The sequence below is a fragment of the Aquila chrysaetos genome, chromosome 19, assembly GCF_900496995.4.
Source record: "Aquila chrysaetos chrysaetos chromosome 19, bAquChr1.4, whole genome shotgun sequence".
NCBI classification, from domain to species: Eukaryota; Metazoa; Chordata; class Aves; order Accipitriformes; family Accipitridae; genus Aquila; species Aquila chrysaetos.
In genome coordinates, this window is record NC_044022.1 from 17,345,690 (window position 1) to 17,361,386 (window position 15,697).

The window sequence follows — 15,697 nt, forward strand, 5'->3', positions numbered from 1 at the left end:
AACAAAAACCAAACAAAAACCCCCACAATCCCTCTTCCTTTTCTTGCAGGACTCAATGTGAAGAAATTAAGGTATCTTGATGATACATTTCTGGGTTGGTTTTTTTTTTACCCAAAGGCACTATCAGAGGTGAGGGTGACCGCTCATGGTGGCAAAAGCGAAGTCCATGCAAATATATGGGTGAAACAGTCTTGAACATGGAATATTTTCTGTGTGATGCAACTGTCTTTATATAGTCAGTTCAACAAAAAATATATTATTTTCTTCATGTTTCCATCTCTTTTCCTCATGTTTGTTTATAAGCCAAAATAACCGCTCTCTACATAGAAATTTTCTCTTCTCTGACATTTTTGTTTTCCCATTAAATCTTTCATTATGTTCTCAGTGCTGCACTTCTGCTGTTAACAAAGCAGCCAGGTAAAGAGGTCAGGCTGTTGCCTTGCAGGGTGTTTGTAAAGTCCCAGCTATTCTGCACAATGACTCCAAGCAGAAAGTAGAAAACAGAAGTTTTGGAGGTGGAGAGGAAACCTCTTTCTGCAGGCTGAATGACTAAAAAGCCCTTGAGCTCCTCTCTCCTCAACACCAGGCAGCAGGAGGAGAGGACGAACCAACAGATCGGAGCTGAGCTCACGAGTGGGAGGTGAAGCCCCTCCATCCAGCTGACCAAAGAAAGAGGAACTATATCTAAATCCTGCCTGTTTGCCGCTCCGATGCCGGTCTGTGCATCGCTCAGTAAAGGACTCCATCCTCAGCAAGCGAACCCAACGCAAGCCGAGGGGTTTCCACACATATAAATTCAGGTCATGTGCAGTCTCACTGAGTCGAAGCTGCAGTTCGCCCCAGTAGACTACTTTAGAGTTAATTCTGGTCATGTGGTTGCTTTTTTTTTTTTTTTTTGCTTTAATACATAACATTGCCTTAATCAGTTTGGATTACATTAAGTGTTACAAGAAAGAAATAAAAAACCCCGAGAGAAATCCCCTAAGAAATTATAGACTTACTTGAAAAATATCTACAGCATCACGCATATCTAAGCTGTTAATACCATCTAACATTTTTCCATCCCTGCACCTACTTTGGGTAATCCTGTGTGTGTTTATTCTGTTTAATCAATCTATCTAATTCACATCTACTCAATAAATTAAATTTAGCAACAATTATTCTTGGTGTCATTTGTAGTATCTTCCCAGGTCCTACCTCAAGAGCTGCCTCAAACACATAGAATAATAAGGAAAAAGAGACAAATCTCCATCCCTGGTTGCCTCTCCTAAAGGATCTCTCTGAATAATATAAGTGATGGGCATACAACATTTCTTCAGAGATTTAAAAAAACCCACCTTGTTCTCATGTTAACAAAAATAACTTTAACATCTTTGAGCAATGACAGCATCTTTCCATAATAGTATCTTCTTAAGGAGAAGATGGTCAAATTCTCAGGCAGCACAAACCATATCATTCAGCTGAAGCTGTAGCACCATAAGCACCTGTGCTTCTTTAAGCAACTTCTTTTTTATACTGCACATTTTATTACATAGTGTCTGCGATTCAAATGAAGGTCAGAAAATACAAGCATATGGTGAATGGAACCAAAATTAATTACAGCCAAAATATTCTCTTGCAGAGCAGACTTACATTTATCTTTTGGGTATTATGGCTACATTAAAAAAATGTGAATGTGCACTGCTGTTCATACGCTGTTGGTAAGTTAAACTTCAGGAAATAATACTTAGTTTTCAAACCAATTCCCTTCAAGATCTGAAAAGCTACTTGCTAATTACCATACAAATAGATCACTGCAGCACAGATTCCTTGCACGTAACTCATCTGACAAAAACATGAAATTTCTCTCAGAAGGCAACAAACCCACAGTAGAACATGACATCAACTCATATTCACAGGAAGCAACGAGTAAACATGTTCTTGCACAGAAAGTACAAGCAAATGTAATATTGAGAAAGAAAGAGTACGATTCTTGGGGAGTAGTGTGGGACTCCAGGGATCTGGGTTTGCTTCCTTGCTTCCTGACAGCGTCGGACAAGCTGCTTAGGGCTGCGCCTGCAGTAGGCTGATGGAGAAGGGGTTTGCTTCACCCACCCAAGAGACAAGAGTCAGCTCTGCCCTTACATTGCTTGGGAGGCTTCATCAGAGCCATCTGCATCTCCTTGCCCCGTGCGAACTGGAATCCTTCCTTGCCTGTGGGCAACCCGGGCTTGCCTTTGGGTGAGAGGAAAAGCAAGGGGAGGAAGGGTTGAAAGGCAGGGATGGGAAATGGTGGGGTAATTGGAAACAGGATAGGAAATAGGATAGGAAATAGGCGCTACTGGGGCTCCCCTGTGCCCAGATAACTTCTGTGCACATGGCAGGGAATGCCGGTGCCGAGTCAACCTTGCTTTCAAGGTTCAGCAGGGCAGGCTGGGCTGTGACTTAAGCCAGTAAGGCTTTGCGCTGCATGTGGCCAGTGGCTTTGAAGGCAAATTAAGACCAAATCTTTATTATGGGCACAAAATGAGTTAGTCACTTCCTTTGCCTCAGTTCCCTGCTTGTTAAAAAAGGAACAACGGTGCTGCTCTACCTTACCATACAGCGTTAAGGAGTTAGCCACCATGGGAGGAGAAACCACACATGTACACCAGGTGAGGAAGTACAGGCATAGCGGAATCCACATGATGATCAATGTAAAAACAAGGTTACAAGAGCAGGGTCCCTCGTAGGGAGATGGTTTTTAAGATCTAACTTCAGAGCTCTGCAGAAAGCTTTGTATAATGTGAAAGCTGTGATTAGGGGGGTCTTCTGATATTTAATCCCCAGATACTGCTTTATTTTTACACATATACGTCTCCTGTTAAATTAAGCTCTGTGTGTCTAGACATATGGCAATACGATCTGTACAATTATATAGATAAGGTCACATACTTAACTGGCAACAGGACTACTAACTTCAAAGAAGTTGTGTCAATCTTCCCAGGAAGAGAAAAGCACTCTCATTAACGTAAAGGGAAGGGAGAAAGAGAGGGGAGAGTAATTTCACAGAAAATAATTAGCTTTGGTTATAACAGCATAACTCTAATGGAGATAAAGAGTCAGAAAGAAAAGGAAAATTAACACAAATCTGCTGTTAACCTTGATTTTTGACCAGACCAGTTCAGCTGCACTGCAAGGTGATGAGGCTTTGGAGGCTTAATAGGTGCTGACACAACCTCCTATGTGATGGAAGACAAAGAATTAATAGTTGGTGATTACTGACATCATGATGGCTTATGCAAACACACCTGTCTTCACAGTTGCCTTCTCTTTTTATTCCCATTTCCAAGCATTTCTTTTTTAATATTTACATGCAGCACAGGTCAATCGCATTGTCCCAGACAGGAAATATCTCCATCTTTTTTTGTTCGTACCAAGGATTGGATGCAAACCAAGAGTAAAATATAGCTGCAGTCCTTGCCTTTAACATCCAATCCATAAAGAGATATTAGAAAGTGCTCACACAATAATGTGAAGATACACTATTCAAGCCACTAAAAGTGCCTGTCCTAAGATGACAATATGAGTGTATTCATTGCAATGGAGCAAAAGGGAAAAACGTTGATTCAAGATTGTCTGCTTGGGATTTGCAGGGTCCAACATCATAGATATGTGTAGCACCTCTGATGGTTGAGCAAAAGGTAAATGCAAGTTACTTGATTGATTAAAAAGCAGTAAGAAATCAAAAGAAAACAAAAAGCAACTGCCCCCCCCCACCCCAAGCCTTCACCTCATCTGGGCTAACATCACATATTTTATCTCATCATGCCTAACTCATCAACCTAATTCCCCCTGCCAGAGCTCACGCTTGGACCGCAAGCAATTACTGCAACGCAGGGGCATTCACTGCTATTATCATAATAGTGTATGGAGGGATATGACAAGTATCCACAGCATATGCATTGTGAATACATTTAACAGGGCTGTGACTCGGTATTTGTGGTACACAGTTTCACCCAATCATCTCAGTTATGCTTCTGTCATTGATAATAATTCTTTCAAAAGTATTTGGCTACCTGGAAGTGACTGCAACAGCCCTAATTACAAATTAGTGAGAGAATAGTGCAGCATATAAAAAAGTAGATGGTTTCTTGACCAGTTCTGACTAGTCATGGCTTCTGGAAATTTATGAATAGAGAAACAGGACTGACAGACAAGGTAGAAAAATTAGTTTCACAGCTAAGCTGATAGCCAATGTTAGTTCTGAATAGGACAGAAGATCTGCTCTGCTGATGTTTTTGAAAATATGAAATGATTGCTGTAATGTACAACAATGTAAATTTATGGGATTAACAGCAAAATCCTTGCTGTTCCAGAATGGGTGCTGGGGCAGGACAGGAGGGAGCTTTTTGGTTATCAGGCAGTAACCTTCTCCATCAGCAGATACTGACTCACTGGCCCTCGCTGCGCTGTTGCCCTTCAGACTTAAGTCTCTACTGAAGCAAACGGGGAGTTCAGGTTAAAACCTGATGTTGCATTGAATAAGTGAAGACACAATGGTCCAGTCAAGGCAATGGGGATGCTCCTGAAGCTTCTTACTGTGAAAGAGGACTACAAAGGTCATCATGGAGATGTAAAGAAAGGTTAAAATTTCTATAAGCCATGTTTAAATCTGCTGATTACAAAGAAATGGCATTTATGAGCAGTATTGTATCTTCTAATGCCATTTTAAAAGAGGCACTTGATACTGGAGACATCCAGCAATCTCAACTGTATTCAGTGCTTCATGAATCAAAACCCACTGCTAGCAGAAATCAGGTCTGTTCAGGAGAGATGATAAAGCTGGATTTATTATTTTATTAATAGCAGCATTACTGTAGCCTCAACTAAGGTGACACAGCTCACACCTTTATCCCCTCCACAGATAACACATACAGAGTAAGGAGGGAATAGCTGCCAGTGAGGAGGGAAGAGATGGGCTGACTGAGCTCAAATTTTCTCATTTTCAGAGGAATCAGTGGTCTGGCACTAGACATACTTAATCTAAAAAAGTTTTATATTCCCCTTCATCCTACAATTTCAGAAGTGATGCTCCTCTTTCTTTTTATATGCCTATGAATACATGACTGCGTGTGGATGTCTATTAATGCCGAGATGCCTGAAAAATCAATAGCTTGTATTTCCACAGCCTATTTGATCTGCAAACTGTCTACTGTGAATTAATTTCCAGGACAATCACATGAGGTAAGAAAATATTTCCACTTACACAGAAAAAGAAAAACAGTGAGGTTAGGTGACTCACTCAAAGTCAAAAGAACAGTTCATGTCACAGCTGGGCTGCAGCTCAGGAGTTAATTGAACATTTACGCCAGGGAATAAACATGCACTGGCAAGCAGGATGGACTTGATTTACATCCTTCCCTCCCTGTTTGTTTTTTTTTTTTCTTCTCTTTTTTCTTAATTATTACTATTATTATTGTTATTATGACAAGTTCCTTGAGGCAGGAACTTTGTCTAGCATGCTGTACAGCGCCTAGCAGGCTTATAGGTCCCACTGTGATTAAGCATGTAACTCCAACATCCATGGTCCTTTGATTTGCTAACTGCTAACCCTGGGCTCAAAACATTGGAAATATGATGTCTAGTAAAGAATAAGCCATCCCAAAGCAGAAATTAAAGCTTTTAAAGTGCTCAGAAGCTCAATTTTTAACAGTGAGGATATTATAAAGAAGTCATTAAGAGCCATGCTTTTAAATAATATTGAAAAGTGAAAGAAAAGAGTAGATCATTTAGCATGTGTTGATACAACATAAATTACAGAAGGCGGAAGCCAGCTAATGTGCTAAAGGAATTACATTGTAAAAATCTGTTTTAGTTATGGATAGGTACAGATCAGTGATGGATATATTGGGCTGGAATCCGCAACTGTTGCAAAACTCAGCATTTGTACAAACAGTGTTAGAGACCACAGAAGGAAGGGAAACCAATTCCTCAAGTTCCCATTTGATTGATTGACGAGACCTACAATCAATGGTTTCCTCCTCTGCAAGGTCTTCTATGGTCTTGGAGAGGTCAGCCGAACTGCAGGGACACTTACAGGATGAATGGCAGCGAGCATGGCGTGAACAGCCAGTTTCCATCGCGCACAGAGCGGCCAAACTGGACTCCACAGCCAACGCCTGTGCAGGAGGTGCCACCAGGCACCCTGCAGAAGGAGCCTCCGGTGGGAGGGAGGTGATCTGCAACACCCTCAAAATTCAACACATGCATTTCCCAATTCGATCACTATAGCAGCTAAAACGCACTCTGGAGGGAGGTGGCACGTTAGACTACACAATCCAAACGACAAAAAGGCTAAAGGCCTTCATTTACAAAACGTCAAAGATCTTATTTCAGAGGAAGTTTATTAAGAGTTTAGCAGCGTGCATAGCATCAACTGCGATGTCAGGCAGGTCCCCCAGTAATGCAGCCGACCCTCCATGACGGGGTGGGAGCTGGGAGAATCAGGGGTCAATGAACATAGAAAGCTGCCCATTCTTGAAGAACAGAATTTTATTTTTTTTAAATGTAGCATGAAATGCCCCTTCCCAGAGTGACAAACGGACTGAGGCAGTACTAAGCTTAGCTTGATATTGTTGATCCAAAGTCCCTTAGAAATATCATCAAAAAGTATTTTGTTTAATCTTTCCAAATGGTCTGGCATTTACCTTTAATTATTACATGGTGGAAGGTTTTAAATGTCCCTTGCTTTACAGAATCAATGTATGTTAGTCTTTCTCCTCACCCAATGCAACTTGGGTTTAAACCTGAAAGATGCACAAGGCTGTAGTGGGGACTAAGTTGCCTCCACTTCCATTTGTTGTCCGTATTGCCTTTTGCATCACCTACAGTACAGCAGGAATGTTAATAACTGGATTATTAAGATCACTGAAATTTGCCTCCCAGAGCAAGCTGTGTCCCCTTGAGATGGTATCTACTGCAAAATCCCAGCAGAATTGAAAAATTCTGGAGCATTTAACAATCTTCGTTCTTCTGCTGGAAAAAAAAAAAAAAAACAAACCACATGACAAACATGGGCCTTGGAGAACAAGAATTTCTCGCAGAATCCCAGGAGTGCTCTCCTGAATATATAAACCACTATTCTTTCTCTCTGCTCTCTGGCATACCTTTATTTCTGGGTTGAAAAGAAGCACTGGGTAGCCAGCAGCTATACTGCTGGCAACCTTCAGGACACAGTGCAGCAGCAGAGCACTGGATTTGGCTCAGTCTGTGAGAGCAAAGAACATGTGTGGGGCTTTCTTGGGACAAACCAGACAAAAGCATCCAGAAAAATCAGGATGTACGGCAGGAGGGTGAAGCACTGTTTTAATATGGCAGGGCAAATGTGGCATTCAGCCCCAGCAGGATCCTATGCTGGCTGGCTTACTGAGTGCACAAGAAAGCAAAGCCCAGCCTACTGAGAAGAGTAGCATTCATATCAACTCAATTCTGACACTCACTAACCCCATATTAGCTTATATAAATATTAATACTTCTTCAGCATGAAAATATCCAGTCTCTTTCCAAATCTAGATGTAGATGTGACAGAAGCAGAATCACTGCTCTGGAAAGATGTACTGACCTACATATACTATTTCTAAACCTACCAGTGGATCTTGCCTTAAATACTGCAGCAAATACTATTTTGGGAGTGCCAGGGGCCTGCCTCTGTTTAAACAGTGCCAGCAAGAGACTAAGCAAGGTGTAACCGAATTTTTCAGACACACCGGCATAATTTTAGAGTAAATTCATTAACATCAATGTGCGAAAGAGTGAAATTTGGTCTGTTGGCATGTTAGTTAAAATATCTCTTAATCTAATCTACATAAGACTGAAGAGAAGCTTATTGGGTTTGTCCAGTATATGTGCAACACTGAACAAAATAATGTAATGGTTTGAATTAAAATTCATTGTTTTCTTCGGAGCACAGAAAAGTAATAAATCAATGCAGTAAATTACCCCTGTGCTGTGCTGTGAAATTAACACCCATATACATGAAATAAAAATAAGAATTTATGACCCTAATCAATCAATTTCTTTTAATTAACTCCATTATCTGTTTTATTTACCTTCTTCCACATGCCTCTCACCCCAAAATAACTCACTCAGCTTGGGGAGGCCATGGCACTTCCATGGGCTCGGCTGGGAGCCAGCCAGCCCAGCCACCCCACCAGCAGCTCTGTCCTCCTCCTCTTCCTCCTTCTCAGCCCCATCTCACACCACCCGCCAAGGAGCAAAGTCCTGTGACCCTGTGCTTCACCAAAGCGAGCCTGAACCCTCCCCAGCATAAAAGTCAGGCTAAGAGGGAAACTCCTGGCTCCCCCAGCAGCCACACCAGGGTTTAGGCTGACCCGCGGCTGCTGGAGGTGCCAAGCACTGGGAACACTTCCACTGCTGCTGGGAGCATGACGTGGCTGGGCAACCCTGCGCAGGGGATGCCTTTCCCTGCGGTCACGTAACCTCGTGAGTCGCTTCAGCTATTTGAAAAACAAGTTACCTACCCCCCTCACAAAACTGTGCCTTGCAATACCTCTTGCCCACTATAAAGAAAAATCCTGATTTGCTCTCTTGGACCTGCTAAACTTAGGCAGCAGTCTCCGCCAGTTTGCAGAACAAGGCTGCCTTGTTCTCAAGCACCGATGATTTATGGTTTCACACTACTCATGGGCTACATTATTCACTTAGTGCTTGTACATATGAATATCAGCTCATGAGATAGAAGTGCATGCTGAGGTACAGGCTGATGCTCGGCTGTACATTAGAAAAAATAATCCAGGTGAGAAAACAAAGACCTTCACGGGAGGTTGCTCACACTGCCATTGCATACCCATCCAGCTGCGCTCACGTTCCCCTCCTCCTCCCCTGGAGCACCCATATAAACCCTAAACCCGCAGAACCCGCAGAACCCCCGCCGCCCACGGGCACTTGTGCTGCCGCAGCAGAGCCAGCCCCCGGCGAGAGCATGGGTTGCCCAGGGTGACTTCAGTGCCAAAATCTTGCTCTCAGCAGCTTCTTAGCAGCCCTTGGCTCCTGCAGGAGCAACTCTTCCTCTCTCTGAAATCTATAGAGCAAATTGCAGGTGATAATCCTGAAAGGTCTGAAGACTGCCTTCAAACAGACCCAAATGCATGTGATGTATTTGTAGTTTGACAGTACCTAAAATAGCCACCCAGAGCTGTGCCAGTCTATAAAAATGTAGGAAGTGACAGGTTGTCTACTAAAAGGTTTCTTCTACCTAGTCACAGCATACAAGGAGTATCGTTCCTTCCACTATCCAGATAATAAATTAAGATTGTAAGATTTGGCTGCAGTTATTGTCCTGTATGTGAACCGGGAATAAAACCTGGACTCCCTATGTCCCCGCTTGGTGCCCTTGATCAGATGGCAACATATGCAGCGGTACGTGTGCCTCCAGAAATCTGCATGACCTGCACGAGCTATAAAGCGTCTGAAAGTGAGCTCCAGAGGAAGGCAAACACAGTCATTGCTGAGCTCCGACGATCACTGAGGAGCATGAGACTGTGCAAAGGCGGCGGGGAACATGCCGTGAGCAGGGTGCAGCAACACCCAGGGCATTCCTCTTTGTGATGGCAAGGACCATCCAAAAAGAAGATGGGGTTACCCACTTCACCCAGGCTGCAGATAACCGCATTTTCTGGAGTCAAGGCAAAAATGTCTGAAACACCACCCACCCACCCACCAGACACACACCATAAGCTATGACATGCCCTGTGCACTCTCTGCACTTTGTAATAAACCCAACTTTGTTGGTACAAAGCACCAAGTCCTAAAAATAAGAGGGCACAGGAGGCCAAGGTTAGTAATGCCTTATTCTCCAGCAATAGTGGGAGATATCTTGCTGCAATATAGCCAGGTGATCTAAGGAAGTGATCTGTGAACCATGATCCATGCTCCTCTGCAGTGGAGAAAGCCAAACTCCTCTCTCTTACCTGTTTTCCTGAGCCTCTAAATAATCTGGGCTTAGGGATACTCATTTCTGGCTGCAAACACAGTGAGAGGTTTAACCCTGAGCACTTTAGCAAAGCCCTATCAGTTGGGGATTGGAGAAACTTCTTAGTACCCTAAGAGCATCCGTACGCTCCAGCCGACTCCCCATCTCCAGTTGAGGCCAATTTCTGCCACTTCCCATGAAAGAGATGTAAAAACGTGGGATGCTGCCTTCGTGTTGCCTCTTAGCATCTGGTTAGTCACAGGAACAAGATGTCAGTTTGTTGGCACTGTTTAAACTTCCAAAGTGACACAAAAAATAAAAGATCCCCTTTCTCACAAATGACTGCTCTCCCCCAACGGCCGGAACACGCTCGCTCAACCCACGTACGTGGCAATCGCCGCATATTTGGGTTCACACTAAACCTTTTCGTCTTGATTATACAGCACGCTGCCACATTTAGGGTTGCTGTGCAAACCGCTACGTGAGTTAATGCTGTGCTGAATCCCAGCAAGCATACAGGGCCAGCATGCTACAAACCTCTTTTGCATGTGCAGAAGTCACCTGTATAAAACAACCAGCGTGTAAAACGCTGGTTTAGAGAAACTAGTGCACTGCACGGAGATGGCTGAAAGAAGCCTGGTCAGAGACCTCCAGGGGCACTCTCTAGGAAAATCCATTATGCTTTTATTCCTCAGACATCAGCATCCCGTTGGGAGAAAGCCTCCTGATGTCGAGGCCAGGCAGGCAGAGCTCACCGCACGTTGATAATTTCTTTCCAACAGAGAACAAAGTCCTTGTGTTCAAAATGACAAACTTCCCTTTCGCGACAAGGCACCTCTGTGCACACACACTCTATCAGCCCCATCATTTTCAAAGGCAAAAACAAACTAAAAGAGGATGCCTTGCCCGGCTCTCACTGCTCTGCGCTTGGCATCGAGGTGGATTGAAGGGGACGGTTTATCCCCTCCATGACAAATCCCCAGGCAGCCAACAGCCAGGATGCTAACCGAACGCAACGGGGGACCTTCGGGGGGTTGCCCAAGCAGCAACGTTACTCATCCTGAAGCCTTGAATTTCTCAGACAGCAATTTCCTCAGTGCAAAATGAAGACGAACCATCTCCGGTGTTAGCCGTGAGAAGGAAGATCTCCTTGTAAGGGAAAAGTATCCCTGCCCACAGCTCCCGCAGGACGAAGAGCCGCCCCACGCGGCGTGCTGCCAGGCTAGGGTGCTGCGGAACTGCAGCGCGCCCGGCTCCGGTCCTCGGCACGGCCTCACCCGTGCGGATAAGCCGTGTGGATAAGCGGAGCTGTGCCAAGCAGCTTGCTCTGCGGGAGGACCCGACGGGAGGGAAGCACAAGCATTAAACACTGCGGAGTCCTAACTCTGCTACTTTGCCCAGATGGGATTTAAGGGGTGGGGAGGGGGAGAAGGGATGCAGATGGAAGAGCCATCTTCGACCATTTCAAGTGTTAAAAATAAGTGAGATGTGTGCCTTAGGGCTCGGCAGATTGAACACAGTGATTATACATGCTTCATGATTCTTCACCTGGGCTTATGCCTGAAAAGATCCTGACCTCTTCTTATGCTACACATTGCAATAGGATTGCCCAGCCAAATGTTGAAAACCTATTTAGTGAATGTCATTTTCCTAGACCAAATTAAAGATGTTCCCTCTCAGGTCTATTCCTTCTGGTTTTCTAGCTGTTTACAAATTTGCAGCAGACATAAATAAACTTTTTTTTTTTTAAAAATCAAAAGCCCAGAACAAAACAAGCATTACAACCAGCATGAGAGCTGTGTGAATCCTCTGAACTACTTTATCAAAGTAGCCTATTGCTGCAAAAGAGCCCCTCAACTATCTAGCTCCGGACCATGCTGGAGGGTCCCCACCAGCCAAATAAAGAGCAAGGGATGGCCAGGTACATGCTGGAGCGAGGACCACCTGCGGCCAAGCACAGGCAGGCACCCAGCAGAGCATCCACAACCTCGGGCTATGTCTCCTGGGGCAATTTCTTCATCAACCAGGCACCGGGGATGCCTGGTTCATCAAAGACACCGAGGGCATAGAGATGCGCAGAGCCGGTCTGCACGGGCGCAATGCTCTGCCGCAGCGGGGCCAGGCCAGATAACGGCAGCACTTTAACTTAAAACCATATCTGCGACACTGCACCCACAGGCTACATCCCCAGCTGTTACAAATCAATGCAAACACATCAACTTGGTTTTTTTTTAAAGGCCAGAGGGACTTTTAGATTATCTAAACTGTCTTTTTGTATAAAACAAGCTGTAGAATTACATCCAGCTACTGTACTGTGGAGCCTAACTGCATGTGCTGGACAACTGTCATGACACTCGCTTCAGCGGTGACACGCCGGCTTACAAAGGACAAGATGCCGCTCTATAAATTGCAACAGCTTGAATCTGCTTCCTAGCATTGCTCTGCAGACTCAGTGTAGCAAAGTCTCATCCCTATAGGCACAGGGAAGAGGCAACAGCCAGAAGCTATTTGGTGACCTACAGAAGAGCAATTGCTGCAGCAGCACATCTGCAGCACGTCATCCGCCAGTGCGTTCATGTACCAATGCAAAAGAGGATGCTTTAGACACATACAAGATGCTTTAGACACATAACTAACCAGAAAACAGAGGTTTGGAAAGCAATGCAACACCAGCGGATCCTGAAGGGGAGAAAGCTGATAAATATTTAAATTGTGTATTCCCACCACTATAAGGCAGCAGGATTTCGTTACCTGTTTTGGGATTGATTACAAAGAAGTTCTGGGGATTTCCACTTGTAATCCGGTAAGTCAGTTTTTCACTAGTGCTGGAGTCAGGGTCCTGGGCTTGGATCTGAATGACAGATACATCCTTCGGGGAGTTTTCCATGACAGCTGGGTAATAGATAGGTTCAGAGGTGAGGGGGGCATTGTCATTTACATCCTCCACTTCAATGTAGACTTCGATGGTAGTGTAGAGTGGGACGACACCATGATCAGTCGCATACACTGTCAACCAGTAGGATTTGGTCGTCTCCCGGTCAAGAATATCTGCTGTGTAGATAACTCCTGCAGAAAAACAGCAAGCAGAGGATCTCAGGAATAGAATCAATGAAACATCACATCTATTTTGATCTGGCTGTACTACAGAAATGTGTTCAGCATATAACAAATGCTCCACCCTTAGAAAAATTAAAGTTGTGCATAAAATGAAAACAGGAACTTGCACTCGGGCATTGTTCCCTGAACCCTGCTCAACACCTCAATCCTTTGTCCCAAGAAATTCGTGTGGGATGTAAAAAAGATGGATTTTTGTAAGTGTCCTAATGTCATAGCCAATTTTTTGCTGGGACTGCAGCTGGCAGAGAAACAGAAGAGACACCATCATTTTCTGCTGGTGATGCGAACTTGTATAAACGTTGGTAGACAGGGATATCACCATTGACAATGAATTGCACAAACTGGCTTCTCTTTTCAAACTCCTGCCAGTGCCCTTGCTAAAGAAGAAAACCTAGGTGGCAGTTTAAAATAAATCCAATCAAGTTCAGAAAATAGATGGTAAATTTAATAATGAGATCACTTATAGCACTACACCAAAATCCTGGATAACAAGCAATCAAAAGCTCACATAGCAGAAGCTCTTAGACAACCTGTATGTCCTCTTTCATCACGGAGAAAGGAAGGGTTTGGCCACTCTACCTACTGGTTTAACATCAGCTGGTTTCCTACCTGGTCCTAAGAAACCATGAGAGAAAGCGTGTTTCTATATAAAAGAGCTGCAGAGAGGCACGGCACCCACCACTGCATTGAAGTACCACCCCCACTCCCGCATGGTCCCTGCCATGAAGGACTTCCATCAACCTCATTTCTGCCTTAAGTGATTTAGAAATCCATCCTGCTCCTGAAATGAACACCAGAACTATGACGACAACAGGTAAAAACATATATAGGGCCCGTAAAACAGAAACACCTCCGAGCACTGGAAGACCTGCTCGCATTTGCGTAATCCAAACCTTCACTGACTTGAGCACTGAACACAAAAGCACAGAGTAACAAATACACCAATACCACACACACAACCACACCAGCATCAAAATAAGCAAATGCCCTTTCCCACCACTTCTGTGACGCATATACCAAGAACATTTTCCTCCTGTAATACAGCATTGTTACATCTTGGGTTACAAATTAATACAGTGGATCTCAAGCTTGAGATATACTAAAGAGGACAGTTTGCAGATGTTGTGGTTTAAGCCCAGCCAGTAACAAAGCACCACAAAGCTGCTCGCTCACTCCTCCCCCCACATGTCCTGATGGGATGAGGAGAAAATATAAAGGCAGGCTCGTGGGTTCAGACAAGGACAGGGAGGGATCACTCACCACCTATGATCACGGGCAAAAGACACGCTCAACGTGGGGAAGTAACAAAATCAATTTAATTTACTACAAATCAAAACAAAACAAGGATATTAGGAAGTAAAACCAAACCTTAGAACACCTTCCCCCCACTCCTCCCTTCTTCCCAGCTCAACTCCACTCCCAGTTCTCTCTACCTCCTCCCCTCAGCAGTGCAGGGGGATGGGGAATGGGGGTTGGGGTCAGTTCCTCACATGTTGTCTCTGCTGCTCCTTCCTCCTCAGGGGGAGGAGGACTCCTCACTCATCCCCTGCTCCAACGTGGGGTCCCTCCCACTGGAGACAGTCCTTCACGAACTTCTCTAATGCAAGTCTTTCCCACGGGCTGCAGTCCTTCAGGCACAGCCTGCTCCAGCGCGGGCTTCCCCATGGAGTCCCGGCCATCCTGGGGAGCATCCATCCCCCTGCTCCGGCGTGGGCTCCTCTCTCCCCAGGCTGCAGGCGGGCCTCTGCTCCCCCGCTCCCCTCCGTGGGCTGGGGGGGGGACAGCCTGCCGTCTGGTCTCCCCACGGGCCGCGGGGGCATCCCCTCCTGCCCCGCTCCTCCTCCCCTCCTTCCTCACCGCCCTCGGTACCCGCAGAGGGGTTCCTCTCCCATCCCGATCCCCGACTCGCTGCAGGTTCCCCTCTTCACTCCGCTCTCCCAGAGGCACTACCGCCGGCACTGACGGGCTCGGCCTGGGCCAGTGGCGGGTCCGGCTGGAGCCGGGGAAGCTTCCAGCAGCTTCTCACGGAGCCGGCCCTGCGGCCCCTGCCCCGCTACCAAAACCCCGCCACACAAACCCAAAACAGCAGACCATCAAGTCATGTTATTAGTAGATGGAAACTGGTGGAGAAGTTGCAGGGGAAGAAGGAACAAGAGAAACCTAAATTTAGTGTCAGATGTGCTCAATGCTACTTAGGACAGCATTATCAGTTAATCACTGAGGAAAGAGGTGTTCTAAGACCAGCACCAATAATGGATGTGCGTGTCTTTTTGGCTTTTTTTAAGTATCAGACTGCACTGAAGGTTCCTATGACAGCCTGAAGTCTTAGAAAAGCTTTGAAGACACTGGAATAGGCAGAGAGGTGTTTCTGGCAGGTTTTGGGCACTGCTAAGGAAGGTGCAGGCTCTGGGCTCAGCCACTCTGCAGAGCACGGGCTGCCAAGAAGGGATCCTCCTCACCAGTCCTACCAGCAATCCTTCTTAATGAAGTATGTGAAGTTCAGAAGTAATTTATCTGCATTATTCCTCAGCCTCAGTCTTACAAGTTATGCATCAAATCTGGCTTTTTAAATTATACCAGCAATTAATCCCTTTATGACACTGGATTCAGACAAGACCTTTGGTTTAA

General features: G+C 45.1%; 1 protein-coding gene across 10 annotated transcripts in view; it reads right to left on the minus strand.

The window, feature by feature from the left end:
• The window catches only part of FAT3 (FAT atypical cadherin 3), a 422,077-nt gene that overhangs the window by 219,235 nt on the left and 187,145 nt on the right, over nucleotides 1–15,697 (minus strand). For all 10 annotated transcript variants that reach the window (XM_030042467.2, XM_030042469.2, XM_030042466.2 and 7 more), the window contains exon 3: nucleotides 12,704–13,018. In XM_030042467.2, coding sequence (XP_029898327.1) covers nucleotides 12,704–13,018 — 315 coding nt within the window. The remainder of the gene's footprint in view (nucleotides 1–12,703; nucleotides 13,019–15,697) is intronic.